This window comes from Nannospalax galili, unplaced genomic scaffold, assembly GCF_000622305.1.
Source record: "Nannospalax galili isolate Female #2095 unplaced genomic scaffold, S.galili_v1.0 scaffold197, whole genome shotgun sequence".
In the NCBI taxonomy this organism is placed as follows: Eukaryota; Metazoa; Chordata; class Mammalia; order Rodentia; family Spalacidae; genus Nannospalax; species Nannospalax galili.
Window position 1 is genome coordinate 3,458,265 of NW_008339846.1, and position 16,069 is coordinate 3,474,333.

Genomic DNA, 16,069 nt, shown 5'->3' on the forward strand with positions numbered 1-16,069 from the left:
AGGCTCAAATAGACTTAATGACTGGCCTTAGAACACAGAAAGAAAAAAATACAGCAATCAAGAGCTGTCCCCACCCCTGTCTGCTGAAGAGCAGAGTCCAGCCTGTCCCTAGGACTTTGGACAGCTTCTCCCTGCAGGAGCAGCAGTGCACCACCCATTTCTGTAGGAGCCTTTTGAACTGCAAAATTCAGTTATCTGTAGCTGAGACCTTGGGAAAACAACAGGATCCTGCCTAGAATTCAGTTGTGTCAGACAGCCATTATTTTTTTAATATCTTTATTTTATGTGTATGAGTCTATTGCCCGCATGTAGGTAGGTGTGCCTGTGTGGTGCAATGCCTGTGGAGGTCAGGAAGAAGGCATTGGACCCCCTGGAATTGGTTGTTAGCCACCATGTGGGTGCTGGGAACCAAACCCAAGTCCTCAGCAAGAGCAGCCAGTGCTCTTAACCACTGAGCCATCTCCCCAGCCCCAAAAGGCCATTATTTTCTATCTCCTCTTGGAGAAATACAGAAAAGCTCTTTGTATTGAGGGCGGCAGAACAGTTTCCATGAGTAACAGAGAATAAGTTGCACACTGCTACTGTGACCGCCTCCCCCCAAGGATCTCTAGAAAGTGGAGAGGCAGTGGACAAAAGCGACTGAACTGCTGCTATCAGGAGGAAGCACACAATGAATCAGTCTCCAGTGTCTTTTAATCTGAAATAAGTTCAGGTAAAAATCTTTACCCTAGACACTTTCAACATGGGTACCAGTGTTTGGCCAGGCTCTCAGGCAAGGCTCCCTTGGCTATGCATCTGCTTATCCTCCTATGGTCAAGGTGCATCCCTGCAGTTACAGGTGATGTGGACAGGAAAGTGAGGTTGGATGCCATCCCCGACACCGGCAGCCTCACGTGCTAGCAGGGACCTGTAAAGCACAGGACTGCTTCATGCTGGAGCGATGTGCCCGAAGCCCGGCTCCTTGATGCTGGGAATGTCATTCTTCCTGTAGAAGTCAGCCAGGATGTGGTTCACACGGCCATAGCCCCTGTTTAGGGGCTCAATGGGCTGGTTGATGCGCTTCCCATAAACAGAAGATGCCAGCACCGGCACGATCCTTTCTTGTTCCTGAGAAGATGAAATATGCAGTCAGCGTCGTCAGTATTCATCAACGTGACAAGCCATGCATCAACCTGTGTGTGTCCCACCATGCTGGGCTGAGTGGATGCACCTGCCTCCAGCACAGCTTATGAGCTTCTCCACACTGAAGTCAAAGGGTCTTCTCAGATCATGCCAGACCCCAATCCCTCGCTCAGAGCTCTCTAATGTTGTCCAGGAGTCATAGGAGACTGCATGGGGCACTGCAGGGCTTGTCCTTCCCCTCCCTCCTCTGCTCTGTCCCAGCCTACCTCCTGCCAGCCTGTCTTTCCCCAGAGCTCAGAGCAGCACTCTCTTTCTTCCAGAACTTTCCTCTTTTTATTCTACCTGGTCATTTCTCTGCCAGACAGCTTCATATCACCTGTCTCCAGATGTCACCAAGAGTCTTCCCTGACCCCACCTTTCCCCAATTCTCATCCCTTTCATGGTCCCTACTCTTTTAAAAGGCTTTCTCTGTATGCCATCCATCACTGTATGGTATTAGATTGGTTTCTTTGCATTTTACCTATCTCTTTGTGGGAATGTCAGGTCTAAGAGGATGGGGAGCCTGTCTTAGTCCCCTTGTGCCCCACAGTAGAGAGGAGACCATCAAAAACTAAGTCATATTGGGACTGGAGAGATGGCTCAGTGGTTAAGAGCACCAGCTGTTCTTGCAGAGGACCTGGGTTCAATTCCCAGCACCCACACAACAGCTAACAACCGTCCATAACTCCAGTTCCAGGAGAATCCAACGCCCTCTTTGGACCTCTGAGGGCATTGCACAACACAGGTACACTTACATATATGCAGGCAATACACTCATACACATAAAATAAAATTAATATTTTAAATTTAAAAACCAAGTCACTGAGACACCCTGTTCTCATCAGAAAGCAGTAACTTAGTGCCACTCAGAACACACTACCATGAACGAAGTGAGGAAACACCAATGTCCTTGGAAGAAGTAACACCCCAGCACCTCAGCACTTTGACCATGTCATTTGAATGAAAAATAAAAAGGGTGTTCAGAGTGACACGCTGCCATTCTTTCTAGTGCTGGGGACAGAACCAGTGCCCTCAAGAATGCTAAGGAGCCACACCTCTAGCTGGACATTCTTAATAACAGCCACAGGCAAAAACCCAGTGCTCCACGGGACCCACCAGAACTCTTATAATGTCCAAGTAACATATTATGTAATAGCCTACTTACTTAGTACCTGACCTTTAAAAATCCTGCTGTCCCTCTGACTGATTATTGTAAGAATCACATCAGAAGGGAGAAAGGTAGCTAAAGTGCCCAACACAAACAAGGATGGGCCTGAGCACCTGCCACCTGTCCCAGTCCTGAACCCCCTCACCTGACACAGCACCTGCCCCAGCCCTGAACCCCCTCACATGATAGAGATGCTGCTTCTATGGGTCACTCACCTTTGCTGCTGATGCTAGATAACTCTTCCCTCTCAGAAACAATAGAAAGAGCAGAGCCTCTGCCTCTCCATCTGTGGTGGTTGCAGAGGCTTGAGGACTAGACTTGTAAGGAATACTCCCTACAATTTCACTCTTGGGAGATTAGTGTCCCTCGAAAAGTTATGACAGCCAGAACTCAGTGGGTAGGCAAAGACTGCTGAAAAGACCTCTTAATTTTGCTCTCCTCAACTTGTTGAATTCCCTAAAACCAGTCTGAAAATTTCATTCAAAACTGGCATCACCAAAGAGGATCTGGAATAATAGCTTCGTGGCAAAACAGATGAAGCACTCCATGAATAGTTCTACAAAGCAGCTGAACAGTGTTAAAATGTGTACATGGTCACAAAGGCATGCATAAGTGCATATATGCACAGATAGATGCATTCACAACATACATGTATGTATGCATAGATATATACACGTAGGCATATACTCACATACCAATAAATGTACATACATATATGTGTATGTATACATGGGTACATACATTATATGTATACATTATATTTGCATACATTATATGTGTGTCCAATATGGTGCATATACATGTACACATATATTACTATGTATGCATACATTCCTACTGCATGTTTATGCACATATATACACAGGTACATACTCATACACATTTTTGATAACATGTTACTATCATACCTTAATCTTACCTCTTCGTTAACATGAAGTCCCAGGCTTTTTGCATGTTCTCTGTCATCTCGGTGTAATACCTGGTTATAATCTAGTCTCCTCTTAAAAACACAGTCATAGAGGGAAATGACTCCTGTCTGGGAATGAACAGAGAAATTCATGGGTGTGTTTGAAGAATGAGCCCCCAGTACTTGGTGCAGCCCAGAAACCAACATTCTCCAGTGGCGACTGGAGTGTACAGAGTTCCCATAGACCCCTTAGGGACGGTCTGCCAGGCAGAGGCACTGCCCTGATCCAGCTGACCATCTAGTGAAAACAATGTGGTCTTTAAGAACTGCTGCCCAAAGAGCTGTAAGAGTTCTACCAGCAGCATGGTATGTGCAGAAATGGTGCCCACTGCTGGAACCCTAGCCTTGAATTCAGTCACTCTATGTCACCAGGAGCTGTGGCTTCTGCCTTCACCCACTACTCCATGTGCAACCTGGGCACAAGCAGCTCATCGCCTTCACGGTCACTCAGCTGGGCTCACTCGCATCAAGCTGCCCTGGACTTTGTGTCTCTTCAAGACAACGTACAACAGAGACAAGGGTATATTTTTTAAGCCTGAATCGATGGAGAATTGATAAACTGTCAGCATTTTGTACTGTGAAATTGGCTGGTTCTTTGTGTCTTCACATCCCATTCTAGCAAAAAAGTAAATTCTGGATGAACTAGGAAAGTGTGTAAAAACGAAAACCCCGAAGGGACCTTCTACACATAAAAGCAATGAGAGAAATGTCACAAAGAAAGCATCAATCACTCCATGTAAAATTAGACATTTGCTTATCAAATAAGCCTAAATTTCTCTAAAAATGCATTTTAAGGCATGACAAGGACACCTCCATGTCTTGAACACACAGTACGGGAAATTTATTGGTGCAGAGGCTGGTGGGTTGCCAGCCTGCATAAGTAAAGCAAAGCTTTCAGGGGAGAAACAAGGGCCCTTCGGTAGCATAGCAGGAGAAGTCCTGCACAGCACACGTCACGGGGAGGGAGGAGGCTAAGTTCTCCCCAGCTGCGACATGGCCTTCTTCAAAGAAAGATGTCAAAATCCAGACCTTTAGAGGCTGAGAGCCACTGGCCAGGCCCAGGGGGGGCTGCAGCATGCCGGAACGGCAACTGGAGAGTCTGCCGTCATGCTGCTCCCATATGTACTCTAACTTTTTTAAAGGTTTATTTTCATTTATGTATGTGTATGTGTCTGAGCATGTACCATGTGTGTACAGGTGCCCAAAGAGATCAGAAGAGGGTGCTGAATCCCCTGGAGCTGGAGTTACACGTGGGTGTGAGCCCCCTGATATGGGTGGTGGGAACCAAACTCGGGTCCCTAGAAGAGCAGCAAGCGTTTTTGACCCCTTGAACTGTTTCTCTAACCCAGCACGTACAACAACCCGAGATTCTGGTCAGAATCTTGGTCTTCCGGGGTCTCTGGAAGCCCTTTTGCTCTGGCTAGCACTGTGCTGTGTTTGTGGGTTTGGGAGGCAATCCTGCCACAGTCCTCAACATGAAGGATGAACATTCGTGGTCAAGAAGTACCTTACTCTGCACTCTGAGAATCGCAGGCAGAATTGGGAGTTAAATGTGGTTCCTCAGGCCCAACAGTGTTCCCACTGGGTTGGAAGTCTGTTCTAGGTCAGGGGAACCTGCCCAGGAAGGGAGGAGCACCAACAGTTGAAACACATTGTTCAAAGCCTGCCTGGGCTGCACTTGCTGCTTTCTACCAGACCCTCCTGCATGGAGTAAGTCCTGGGTGGTCCTTGGCTTATCTGAGAGGAAGACCCAGATGGAAAAGAACAGAGTCAAGAAAAGAATTAGGATGCAGCCACCATTACCAAAATGTTCTCTCCACCAAAGAAACCCACCACTAATGCACAGCTTTACAGGATAAGGGGGAAAATTATCTATTTCCTTTTAGTTTAATGAGGTCTCCTAAAACTCTGTAAAAGGAACAGCTCACAGCACCCACACCTGCTTCTCAATTTCAGGATTAGTTGCAAAAGACTAGGACATCTTGATCTGTATTAGGGATCTCATTGCTTCTAGGCATGAAGTGATCTGAATCGTAGATCTCTCTCGCTCTCTCTCTCTCTGAAATGATCAGAATCGTAGATCTCTCTCTCCCTCCCTCTCTCCCCTGCATATTCAGAACTTTCCAAAGTACAAAAATGAATTTTTCTATCATTGAAAAACAGGAACCAAAGCAAACAAACTCTCACCAGCAGGCAGGCGGCCTCTCTGAGCAAGGCCCTGTCCACTTCCGGTGCCTACGCAGAACCGAAGTGTGTCTTTCATTACTAATCTTTCATCCTTTGTTCTTTCATTCCTTTGTGGCTTGAAGCAAAATGATATTAATAAAAACCAATTGTGGTTGAGATGCTGTCATGAAACAGACCTTCAGACGTACTGGCATTGCACAACCAAAATCTCCCTCATCTCATTCCATCCTTCTGATTTAGCCTTTAAAAAAACAGAGCAAAACAGACACCCAACCTGTGACCTCTGCCTTTGTTCACGTGAGTTATGAGCATCGTTTAAATTTAATACAATCTTGGGCCACCCATGGTGTCTGGTGGTCTGATACCAGTTTTCCCGGTGACCCCTGACACTAAGTGGTCCCCAGTCAGTCAATAATCCAAATAGACACCATCTATGGAGAGGAGTCTTGGTCTTTGACCCCCACCACACATTAGGTCCACTACTGGAAGGTTTAGAAATGGATCCGCATGTGGAAATTTAATCTCCATTGTTAGGTATTAAAAGATTTAAACTTAATCTGAATATGTGTTTAGAGGTAGGGCCTTTGGGGATGACTGAGATTACACAAGGTTGTCAGGGCAGAGCCTGGTGGCTTTACACAAAGAGGGACCGAGACCTGAGGAAACATATGTGTACAATTCCTACCTTTTAGCGTGTATGCCAGCAAGACTGTTACCAAAAGTAGACAACTGTCACTAAATAAGCTTTTTCAGTATAAAGTACACAGCCTTGAATATTTCACTATATTAGTAAAAAGAAAAAAAATGGGTAAAATAATGATGTGTGAGGCATTATTCAAGGCTCCAGGACAGAAATGGAGAGTCCATACTTTAATGAAAATATGTCCCACCCTAAAGTGTACCACACGCTACAAATGAAATAATGGTACATAGCAAAGCGCAGTAACACAGAAGAAGGGGTGATGAGCTTGTTGGCCCTCAGCTTGGAAGCAGGTGTAACTAAAGCACAGGAATCACAGCACTTTGCCATAGCTACAACTACAGAGCAAACTCTCTGGGTTGGTCTGTGTCCTCCAGAAGCTCTTCCGCTGATGTCTTAACACGAAGGAATACAGAATGTTCCCTTATTTGGAAGCAGGGTTGCTGAAGATAGTTAATTAAGATGAAATCATACTAGGGTTGTGGGCGGGGGAGGGGGGCTTATCCTCCTTGACTGGCGTTCTTAAGGGGGTAGATTTTGAACACTGGGACACACATACAGAACATACGACATGTAGAGGCAGAGAGAGATGACCATCAGGGAAACAGGCGGTAGCAACTGAGCTTTCTCTTGGAGCTGGAGGAAGGGGCAAGACTTCTGCCCTCTGGGACTGTGAGTAGATGGATTCTGTTGCTTTAAGTCGCCGAGCCTGTGTCACTTCGTGAAATACTGCTGGTCAACACACGTGGTAAAAAGCAGCCATCTTCTAACAACCGGACAATCCGAACGGGGTTTAAATAGAGGCCGCAGCAGGGGAGAAGGCCAGCACAGCAGCAGACCACTCTTCTAGGGGAACAGAGGGCTGACTACTTGAGTACCAGCACAGGCAATGTTCAGTTCCCCTCTACTCTTGACGACCCAGAGGATTAAGCCTCCCTGCCCCTTTACGTTAGGTGGGGCCACGTACCCAGTTCTAACCAATGGCTTGTGAGTTGAAGTGACATGTGACTCTTCGGATGGAAACACTGAAGAGCCAGTGCCCAGGGATACATATGCCCAGGGATACATATGCCCAGGGATACATACAGCTTCTCGGAGGGTAGCCGCAGCCTATGAGGGGGCTGCTGGGTAGCTAAACTGCACAAAGGCACACTGCGTACTCCCACTGGGCTGCAGCCTGAGAAATGAACCCTTGGAGGTCACTGGGGCTCTGGGGTGGTTTGTGGCTGCAGCAGTCCTGCCTTGTACTGGCTGATGCAATTGGGTAGGAAGACCCTGACCACCCGTCACCACCCTCGGGGTGGGCTCTCATTACGCCCTGCATCTCCTCCCCACCCGAGAAGCTGTCCTCTTCTCAGAAATGACACACACTCCTACACAGATAACAGGTGTGCAGTTTTGAGCAAACTGGGACTCCAGTTTCCCCTCTGTCTCATACCACAGTAACCGTAAGAACACCCTCCAGCGTCAGATTATATCACTTCAGTTCTATGAGGAAGAAACGAGAAGTGGATGTGTATATTTTATTACCTTTTTGAAAATTTCATATACGTATCCATACATGTATGCATATAATGTACTATAAGCATATTCACCCCGTTACTTGTTCCTGTCCCCGCTCCCACTGACCCCCTTCTTCTCAACTAGACCCCACTTGCATTTCTTTGTAAGTATAACCTACAGAGTTTAATCAGGATTGTTTGTGTGTGTGTATTTCCTCGTGTATTTGTAGCAAGGATAACCCCATGTGCTCTCCACACTCATTTTCTACTCAAGAACAAACTGATTCCCTATTTCCCTATAGTAGATGGAGCTAGGAACATGGGCAGTGCCCATGTGTGCCACCTAGAGGCCTGGCCCATGGAGGCTCTCTGCAGTCCTGCGGGCTCAATCCTTGCTTGTGCATGAAGAATTCAGAAGATCCAATAAGTGGTTCCAGTGTCCCAGAGATCTTCAGGCAATACTGGGACCACTAAAATGGGGGGCTGGAACTGCACAAGAACAAGGCAGTCATCACTCCAGCATGCATAGGGAGGGGCTCCTGAGCTCCACCCCTAACTCAGGAGCTTTTGGCCAGTAATGGCTGTGGAAGAAGAATCAGTTTTCTTCGGCGGTGTGGCCCGTGGTAAGTTGCCTATGCTCCAGTGGGTGGCCTGTGCCTGTGTGCATATGGGCATTGCTACTAAGGACTCTGAGTTATGAAGAAGGAGGAGGAGGAAGAGGAAGAGGTCAATGTCCCAGAGGGAAGGGAAGTATGATTTAAATACACTGTATTCATGTATGAAATTACCAAAGAACATGTAATAAAAATTAAGATATAGTTCAAATACAAATACCCCGTTACAATTTATATAAAAATGATGGACCGACAGTGGATTGTTCCATCATTGCACCGAGAGCCACCCAGGGGCGACACTCCTATGGGACTTCACATGAAAAATAAACCAGCTTCTGTTATGTTATACTTACTGCCTTAAGCCCAGTGTTGCACTTATGCTCAACTAACAAATCATGGTAGAAAATAGACCTGGTTCATTTTGACTGCTGGTTTCCATGGTGTAAATATTCCCACCACCAACAACTGTATGCTTCCAGCTAAGTGCAGAGTCTCTACACGATGCTGAGAATAGATCTTGTGAGTTGGTAAGAACGGCCTCTGTCTGGCAAGCCACTGGTAAGTCTCTCAAGGTTCAGACTTGTGTGCAGCTGAAACGTATCCTGGCCGGCCCTGACTGCTGTGGAAATCAGCCTATGACTGGGTGTGGCTTCCTCTTCAAAGTCATGGCAGTCTTATCTCCAAATACTGAGGCTTTCAACCATTGGTCACTCACCCACAGGTGCATGAATTATTTTCAAAACTGAAAATCCTAAAGTTATTGAAAATACTTTCCTTATTTGTCTGAAAGGCTTTGTTTTGCTTTTGATAAACCCAGAGCATCTCCTTGGGAGTCAGGCAGTATGTAAAGCTCAGTGAATTTCAGCAGCGTTTAAGACTGTATCTTAGAGGACTGCAGGAGGACGCACACTATGTTCTTCAAAGGACGATTCTAACTCTTCTCCTTGACCCGCCTGTAGAAGCAGTCCTGTTTCCTTGCCTGGCGCATTCATATCATAAGCTCTGACAACTTTTACAACTTTTCAAATAATCTGACTACTTTACCCTTGAACTGAAGTCAGCGGAAATATCCCCCCCACCTCCCCCCAGCTGAGTTACGTCTGTTCCACATTGAAAGCGTGCTTGGATCTATGAGTTCTTTACAGAGCCAGTTGCTTTCCCTGTTCCACTGACACCATCTCACTATGTGCCCTCAGAAGTTCTCCCTGTAGGAGATGAGGGTGATACTCAAAGGCAGAAAATGCTGTCACCTTGAGTCATCCCTTACTATTATTCAATCTTCTGCTGGAATGTGCTTTGTGCTCCCCCGAGGCTCACGTGTAAGGAATTCGGTCCTCTAGGTAGCACTAATAGAAGGTAGGCAATGTTACACGTCTAAGAGCCAGGGCCTGCTGGGAGGGCCTTAGGTCACTGAAGCACGCCCTGATGGAACGGGCACTGCAGTGTCTCCTTCCTGGCTCTACATGCGACTGCTTGTCCTGTCATGGCTCCCACCACAGCTAGTGTCCTGGGCTACTGCAGTCAAGGAGCAGAACCTCCCCACAGGCCTAGGTCTGCTACTCAGACTTTCAGACCTCAAAACTGGGATCTAAATAAACTTCTTTCTAAGCAAGCACAGTAGCACCACCCATAATCCCAACGTGTGAGCCGGGCATAGCAACAGAACCCATAATCCCAATGCCTGAGCCAGGCACAGTGCAGCACCTGAAATCCCAGTACTTGGGAAGCAGAGGCAGGGGAATCACCACCACAGGCTTGAATGCAGCCTGGTCTACACAGAGATTTCCAGGCCAACTGGGCCACATAATGAAATTTCATCTGGGAGGAGAAGGGTGGGGGAGGAAGACAGGGAGGAGGGGGGAGGGAGGAGTGGGAGGGAGAGGAGGAAAAGGAAAAGTCAGTCCAGTCTGTAAAGCTCTTCCTTGCAGCATGAGGACCTGAACGCAATCCCTAGACCCCTATTAAAGCCAGCCACAGTGGCTCAAATGTATAATCTCAGAGTTGGGAGGCAGAGTCAGGCAAATCCCTGGGCATCACTGGCCAGCCAGTCTAGACTCCTTGGCAAGCTCCAGGTCAACACCTCAGGTTGTCCTCTGGCCTCCATATGCACACATACAGATACACATACAGACACACACAGACACAGACACACACATTTGTGTGATCTTTTGTGTGTGAACATGTAACTAGACATTTATCATTCATATACATACACATAGCAAAAATATACTTCACACCTACCCATGTATAGTGCTGTAGCTGGCAGGACTTACTCTCCATGTAGAAAGACTTGCCTGCCTCCTCCCTCACTCATTCCTCCCTCACTGCTGAGTTTGCAAGAAAAATGAGGCCCCTCCTGTCTGTCAAAGGCTGTGCCTACCTGGAGGTGGACATTCTGCCCCACTGCTCTAAGTTTCCCAGGGCAGGTCACAGAACATGATCCTGCAGCTAGCAGGGGGGTGAGAGGTCTCTGTGAACCAGGCCAATCACCATCCCTGCTGGGAGAGTGAAGCCACCCTGGGAGAGCCAAATGGTACATAATCCAAACAGAAGCCACTCATCTATGAAATGAATATTCTAAGTAGGTGGCTGATTGATGCCTTTGTTTTAAGTTTCCCTTTCTAGGAGTATCCATCCCTCACCCTCCATCCATGCAGCAGGTAGAGGATGGCACACAGCCCCTGTTCTGATAGCTGAGGAGATAACAGTGACAGAAATTAATCTCTGCCCCTCTGCAGCTCCTAATTCACTAGGGAAAAAACAACAGCCAGATAAACACGTGAAATATTTTGTAGGGCTAGATGAGAACACAGGGACACATGGGCCAAGAGCAAAGGAGGAATCGAAGAGAGGAAGTGAGGGTGGGGATAGGAAGGAGTGTGGGGCCAGGTCCCTTTGCAGTCTACAAGCATGATTGTGGGTGTCGGGGTCTACAGGACAGACAAGACAAAACCCCTAGATCCTACCAGGGACACTCCTCCACAGCCCTCAGGAGTGGTCAAATGCATGTGCAAATGTGGCCCATGCTTAAAAGTGACAAGGCATCACACAGTGATGGCCCAGGGGAGCATGCTTTGAACACCCCTGTGTACTAGACACTGTGGTCCTTGGGACTGTGTGCTTTGCAGCCCTTGACAGAGTGTGTTGTTATATCAAGGAAGGGCTTGTTGACTGGGCCAAGGGAAATTCAGCAGTCAGGGAGGTACAGCTCATGACACATAAGGACACCATCAGCCCTTGCCTCCACACATCTGTTTCTACGCATGCAGAAGGGATTCAGGCTAATCCCACTGAAGCCAGAGTGGGGCCTGTGGAGCACAGCTTCCCTCAAAACAGCTTTCTACAATCCACCCCAGTGTGCAGGAAAACACATTCTAAAACTGCTTAGGCTATTCTTTTAATGTAACCCTTAGACTTCGACGAATTTAATCAAAACCTTCATAAAAAGCCATTCTCCTCCAACTCGGCTTTTCCATATCAAGAGCAGAAGAAAAAAGTAATTTTAAAATGCCATTGAACTGAATGTGCTTGGCTGAGGCTGGAATCCTATTTCTCAGGGAAAGGCAGGCTGCTAGAGCCCCCTAGGGATCAGTACCAGAGCTGCTCACATTTTAGAAAGTAGCTTGAGAGGACAAATTTGCATCCTATTCAGGGGCATTACCAGGACTTTAAATAACTGTGCAGCCTTTAGAGCAGCAATGTGGTGGGTTCCCTGGGGTGGACCCAGTTAGCAGATAGAAACAATAGACTGATCCTCTGCAGTAATCTCAGGCATGCAAGAGATTGGCTCTGGGACCCTTCCCTTAGTGACATTCTGATTATCACTAAGAAAAGCAAAAGAACAATAGCTATAATTATAGAGGGCTATGTGTCATGTTACACTGGTTAAACCAACTCTGTGTGTGCGCGCGCGCACGCGTGCATGTGTTGGCAGGACAGAGGTAGACATTGAATGTCTTTCTTAACTGTGCTCCATCTCATTCTTTGAGGCACTGCACCTCACTGGACCTGGAGCACACTTATTCTGACTGACAGCAAGCACCAAGAAGCCCCTTAACTCTACCTCCCCAGCTCTCAGCATAAAGACCACCAGATCAGCAGCACCTGGCTCTCTGTGTGGGTGGTGGGGATCTGAACTTAGGTCCGCATGCTTATACATCAAGCACTTTACCAACCTGCCATCTCCCCAGCCCTAATTAAATCAGTCCTTACATGAGCTCTATGAAGCTGGCACTGAATCCTGTAAATAGTGACAGTGAATCTACGTGCAGCTGAGTTCACAGCAAACCTGATTCAAAATTCATGCTCATTATTCTAAATGATCAAAAGATCAGATGATCAGCTTCCTGAGTTTGCTGCTGGTTAAAACCAGTTCATGTAATCCTGAGGAGACATTAGCAACACTAGTCACCAATTGCTCAGAAGGTCTGGAAACATCTTTTGCTGTCCTTATTGGTCTAAGATGGGTTAAATTTAGCCATTAATGTTTTTATTGCATGTTTTTCTTTCATGTGATACCAAAGGTTTCAGAAGTTAAATTTGTTTGTGACTCTGGTTATTAAAATTGTGCTGAAAAATAAAAAAATGTTTTCCAGCCAGGTGTGGTGCACACGTCTTTACCCTAACCCAGTACTTGGGAGGCAGAGGCAGGCAGATGTGAGATTGAGGCCAGCCTGGTCTCTATGTGGGTTCCAGGCCTGCTGGAGCTATAGGGAGACCCTGCTTAAAATGACCAAAAACAAAGAAGTTTTCCCCTAAATCCACTTTGCATTGGTTTGGCCTTCATTTCGTCCTTACCTTCCAGAAAGCATTAATGCACTAGGGTAGGGAATAGGAATCTTTCTTCTGAGAACTGCTGGATAGTAATTCTTAGGTGTTGCCAGTTCCTAGTCTCTGTCAAAACACTCAACTCAATGTGGCAGGCATAGACAGAGTGAAATTAATGGGTGTGAGGCTGTGTTCCAATAAAACTTTATTTAAAACACAGCTAGTGGACTGTGACTAGAGCTGGAAGCACATTTGGAAAGCTGCAGGACCCACAACTCAGCAGGGGAAGCTGTGAACAAGCTGTTTAAGTCTGTGGTTTTAAAAATGGACTCGGCACATTCTTCCCACCATGGAAAAAGTGGGAGAGAAAGAGAATGGGACAGGACAAAGGTTTAAAAGCAGAGCCTGAGGTTTGTGTTGGAAAAAGCACTAGTCAGAAGATGGACTATCTTCCAAGATGGGGGAAATTTATAGGCATTGGCAATACTTGGGAACTGAAGAAAATTTAGATTGTCCAGAGTTAATTGAAACATTTCTTCATTCTCAAAAATCTGGTAAAGGAAAAGTTGCTCTTTATCTGACAGTGAATCTGAGCAAATCCAAGAAGAAAAGAGAAGGTGTTGACAAAGCAGAGGTCCGTCAGGGGTCTTGATGCTGATGGTGCAATGGTACCCACAGATAGCAGTAAGACATGGGCTCTCATCAAGTGGAAGGGTGAGATGAGGCAGAGGCAGGCATGGCGTTGGCAGAGGAGACAGACAGGGAGCATTTTCAAATTATGATTTTTTTTTTTTTATCACAGACTGAGTGGGCATATTCTTACTCAGAAGAAATCCAATAATTGTTGGCTTGTGTGTGTGTGTGTGTGTGTGTGTTCAAAATCTGGGTTTAGTTTTTAAATTACTATTGTGGAAAAAATACATTCTAACGAAAACTAGGTTTTGAAAATATTCGCAGTCTCTGGGATTTTGTTGTTGTTTGTTTTGCATCAAAAGGCACTAGTTACTCAGGGCAAGTGGAAGCTTTCTTTATTTGTTTCCTTTATCAGAAAAGGGTATATTGGATACCATAATGTATTTCATCTGAATTATAGGACAGTCTTTTCTCAATGTTAGGGGAATTTTCCAGTTATTATTTAATGCGAACTTATTTTAAACTGGCATGTAGAAAAACCTGGATTTTTTCTTTGCATGTGTGTACATAAGATACTTATGTAAGTAGTTTAGACTTTTAACTATTCAAACAAAGCCAAGGATGGTAATCCCATGTTTATGAGATTCTATCAATTCAGTCAACCCAAGAAATCACTGAGGGTGAAGTTGAAGATGTACCTGAAGCCATAACCTTTCAAATTAAATAGATGAGTCTGTAGTTGTTTAGACAGTTTAGATTCAATAATGTAAAACAGCTATATCCAAATCATACCTGCATCTCTCATCATACAAATGCAACCATTTATTTGCAAAATTCTTTAAGGACAAGGTTTTACCACTACCAACAACTCTTCACCTACACAAGGAAACTAGAGAGAGCATGGTTCCTTACAATTATAAAGACTTAAACAATGGACACTTAAAGGTTCCTCTAAAGATCTACTCCTTTCCACTAAGGAAATCTGTGTACGCAAAGGTTATGACTCATGGACCATCTAAGACAAAGCATGGAAATGTGTTCATATTATTAGAGAAGTTGGCAACTCCAGACACACTAGTGTACATGGGGAAACAAAGTTCCATATGAAAGATCATTCTTTCTGTCACAGAGACCTTGCTCTGGACTCCCCGGTTCTTATTGCCTCCACTGAAGGAATTCAGACAAGACACACAGAAGACAGCACAGAAGACAGAGTTTACTGTGAAGTTGAGGCGACCACATGCTCAAGGGGTGGAAGTGTCCAGAGGGAACATTGCCCTGGACTACACTACAGTCAGGCGCTTTACTATTTCTCAAGTCTCTGGAATAAGCAGCTTTCCCAAAGTTCCCAAAGGCCTTTTCTGTCCAAATAGCTGACAAGGCTTTTTGGTCTGACCCTTGGGAGAGCAGGGAATGGTATGTCCTTGGTTTTTATCAGTCTTAAAAAGTTTAGGGCTTCTGGAATCAGGCTTAGATATTATCTCTTAAAGATCTTCCAAGCAGTTCAGGATGCCACATCTCCTCCCAGTGCCAGAGATATGACTCAGGTCCTGCCCATTCCTCTGAGCAGTCCGGCAATTCTGGTCATGGTGGTAGAAGCTGTTGTGAGGGACAAGCCTGCAGCTTGTGAGCAGTTCCTCACATGTAGGCCCAATCTTTTCAGTAGTGGGGTTAGTACTTCAGAAGATAGGAAAATAACTTTATAGCAATCAGAATGATATCCAATGGTATATCTCTTACTTCGTTATAAACAAAGGGCCAGTGGTCAATAAATAGTGACAGATTCATGTGCCCAGAATCCTTAGCCTGATCCAGTCACTTCCTCTCATATCTTGTGCCCCAAGCTGCTCAGATTTTTTTAATCAGTTTTTCATAGCATCAAGGTAACATTTTATAGACTCTCTCAAAATTATGTGCTATGAATGTTTTTATTGCATTACATTAAAAGACAGACAAGTTTTATACTCTCTTAATAAAATGGCGTAGACTTGAAACACGAAGACTTTTTTGACTGTTTCATCCTATGCATTAATCGTAAAAGCTGGCTGCCATGTAGGCATCACATGCTTAAAAATGTAGGCTTCATTCAGGAAGTGAAATTATTTACAGGTCAGTATTTGCAGGTCCGCTTATATATTTAGTTACTTTCTATAGGCAGGGTCCCATTATGTAGCCCAGGCTGGTCTTGACAATCCTCCTGCCTCTGCTGCACAAGTGTTGTGAAGACAGGTGTGTGCCACAGTGCCTAGCCAAACAGGTTGAAACACTGCTCTTAGGAGGGATAATGAGGTCCACAAAGGCAATTAGATTAGCAACCATAGCTCTGCTGCCAAACCATAGACAACCTGCTGCCAACACCCCCCCCCCCGG

At 45.7% G+C, this 16,069-nt stretch overlaps 1 protein-coding gene across 1 annotated transcript in view; it reads right to left on the reverse strand.

Annotated features, from left to right (window-relative positions):
• Nucleotides 1-414: 414 nt before the first annotated feature.
• Nucleotides 415-16,069, reverse strand: part of CUNH5orf49 (chromosome unknown C5orf49 homolog) — a 17,960-nt gene continuing 2,305 nt past the window's right edge. Inside the window, exons 2-3 of the mRNA XM_008834579.2 lie at nt 3,249-3,365; nt 415-1,107 (exon numbers count right to left, since the gene is read on the reverse strand). Coding sequence (XP_008832801.1) covers nt 928-1,107; nt 3,249-3,365 — 297 coding nt within the window. The 3' untranslated portion in view covers nt 415-927. The remainder of the gene's footprint in view (nt 1,108-3,248; nt 3,366-16,069) is intronic.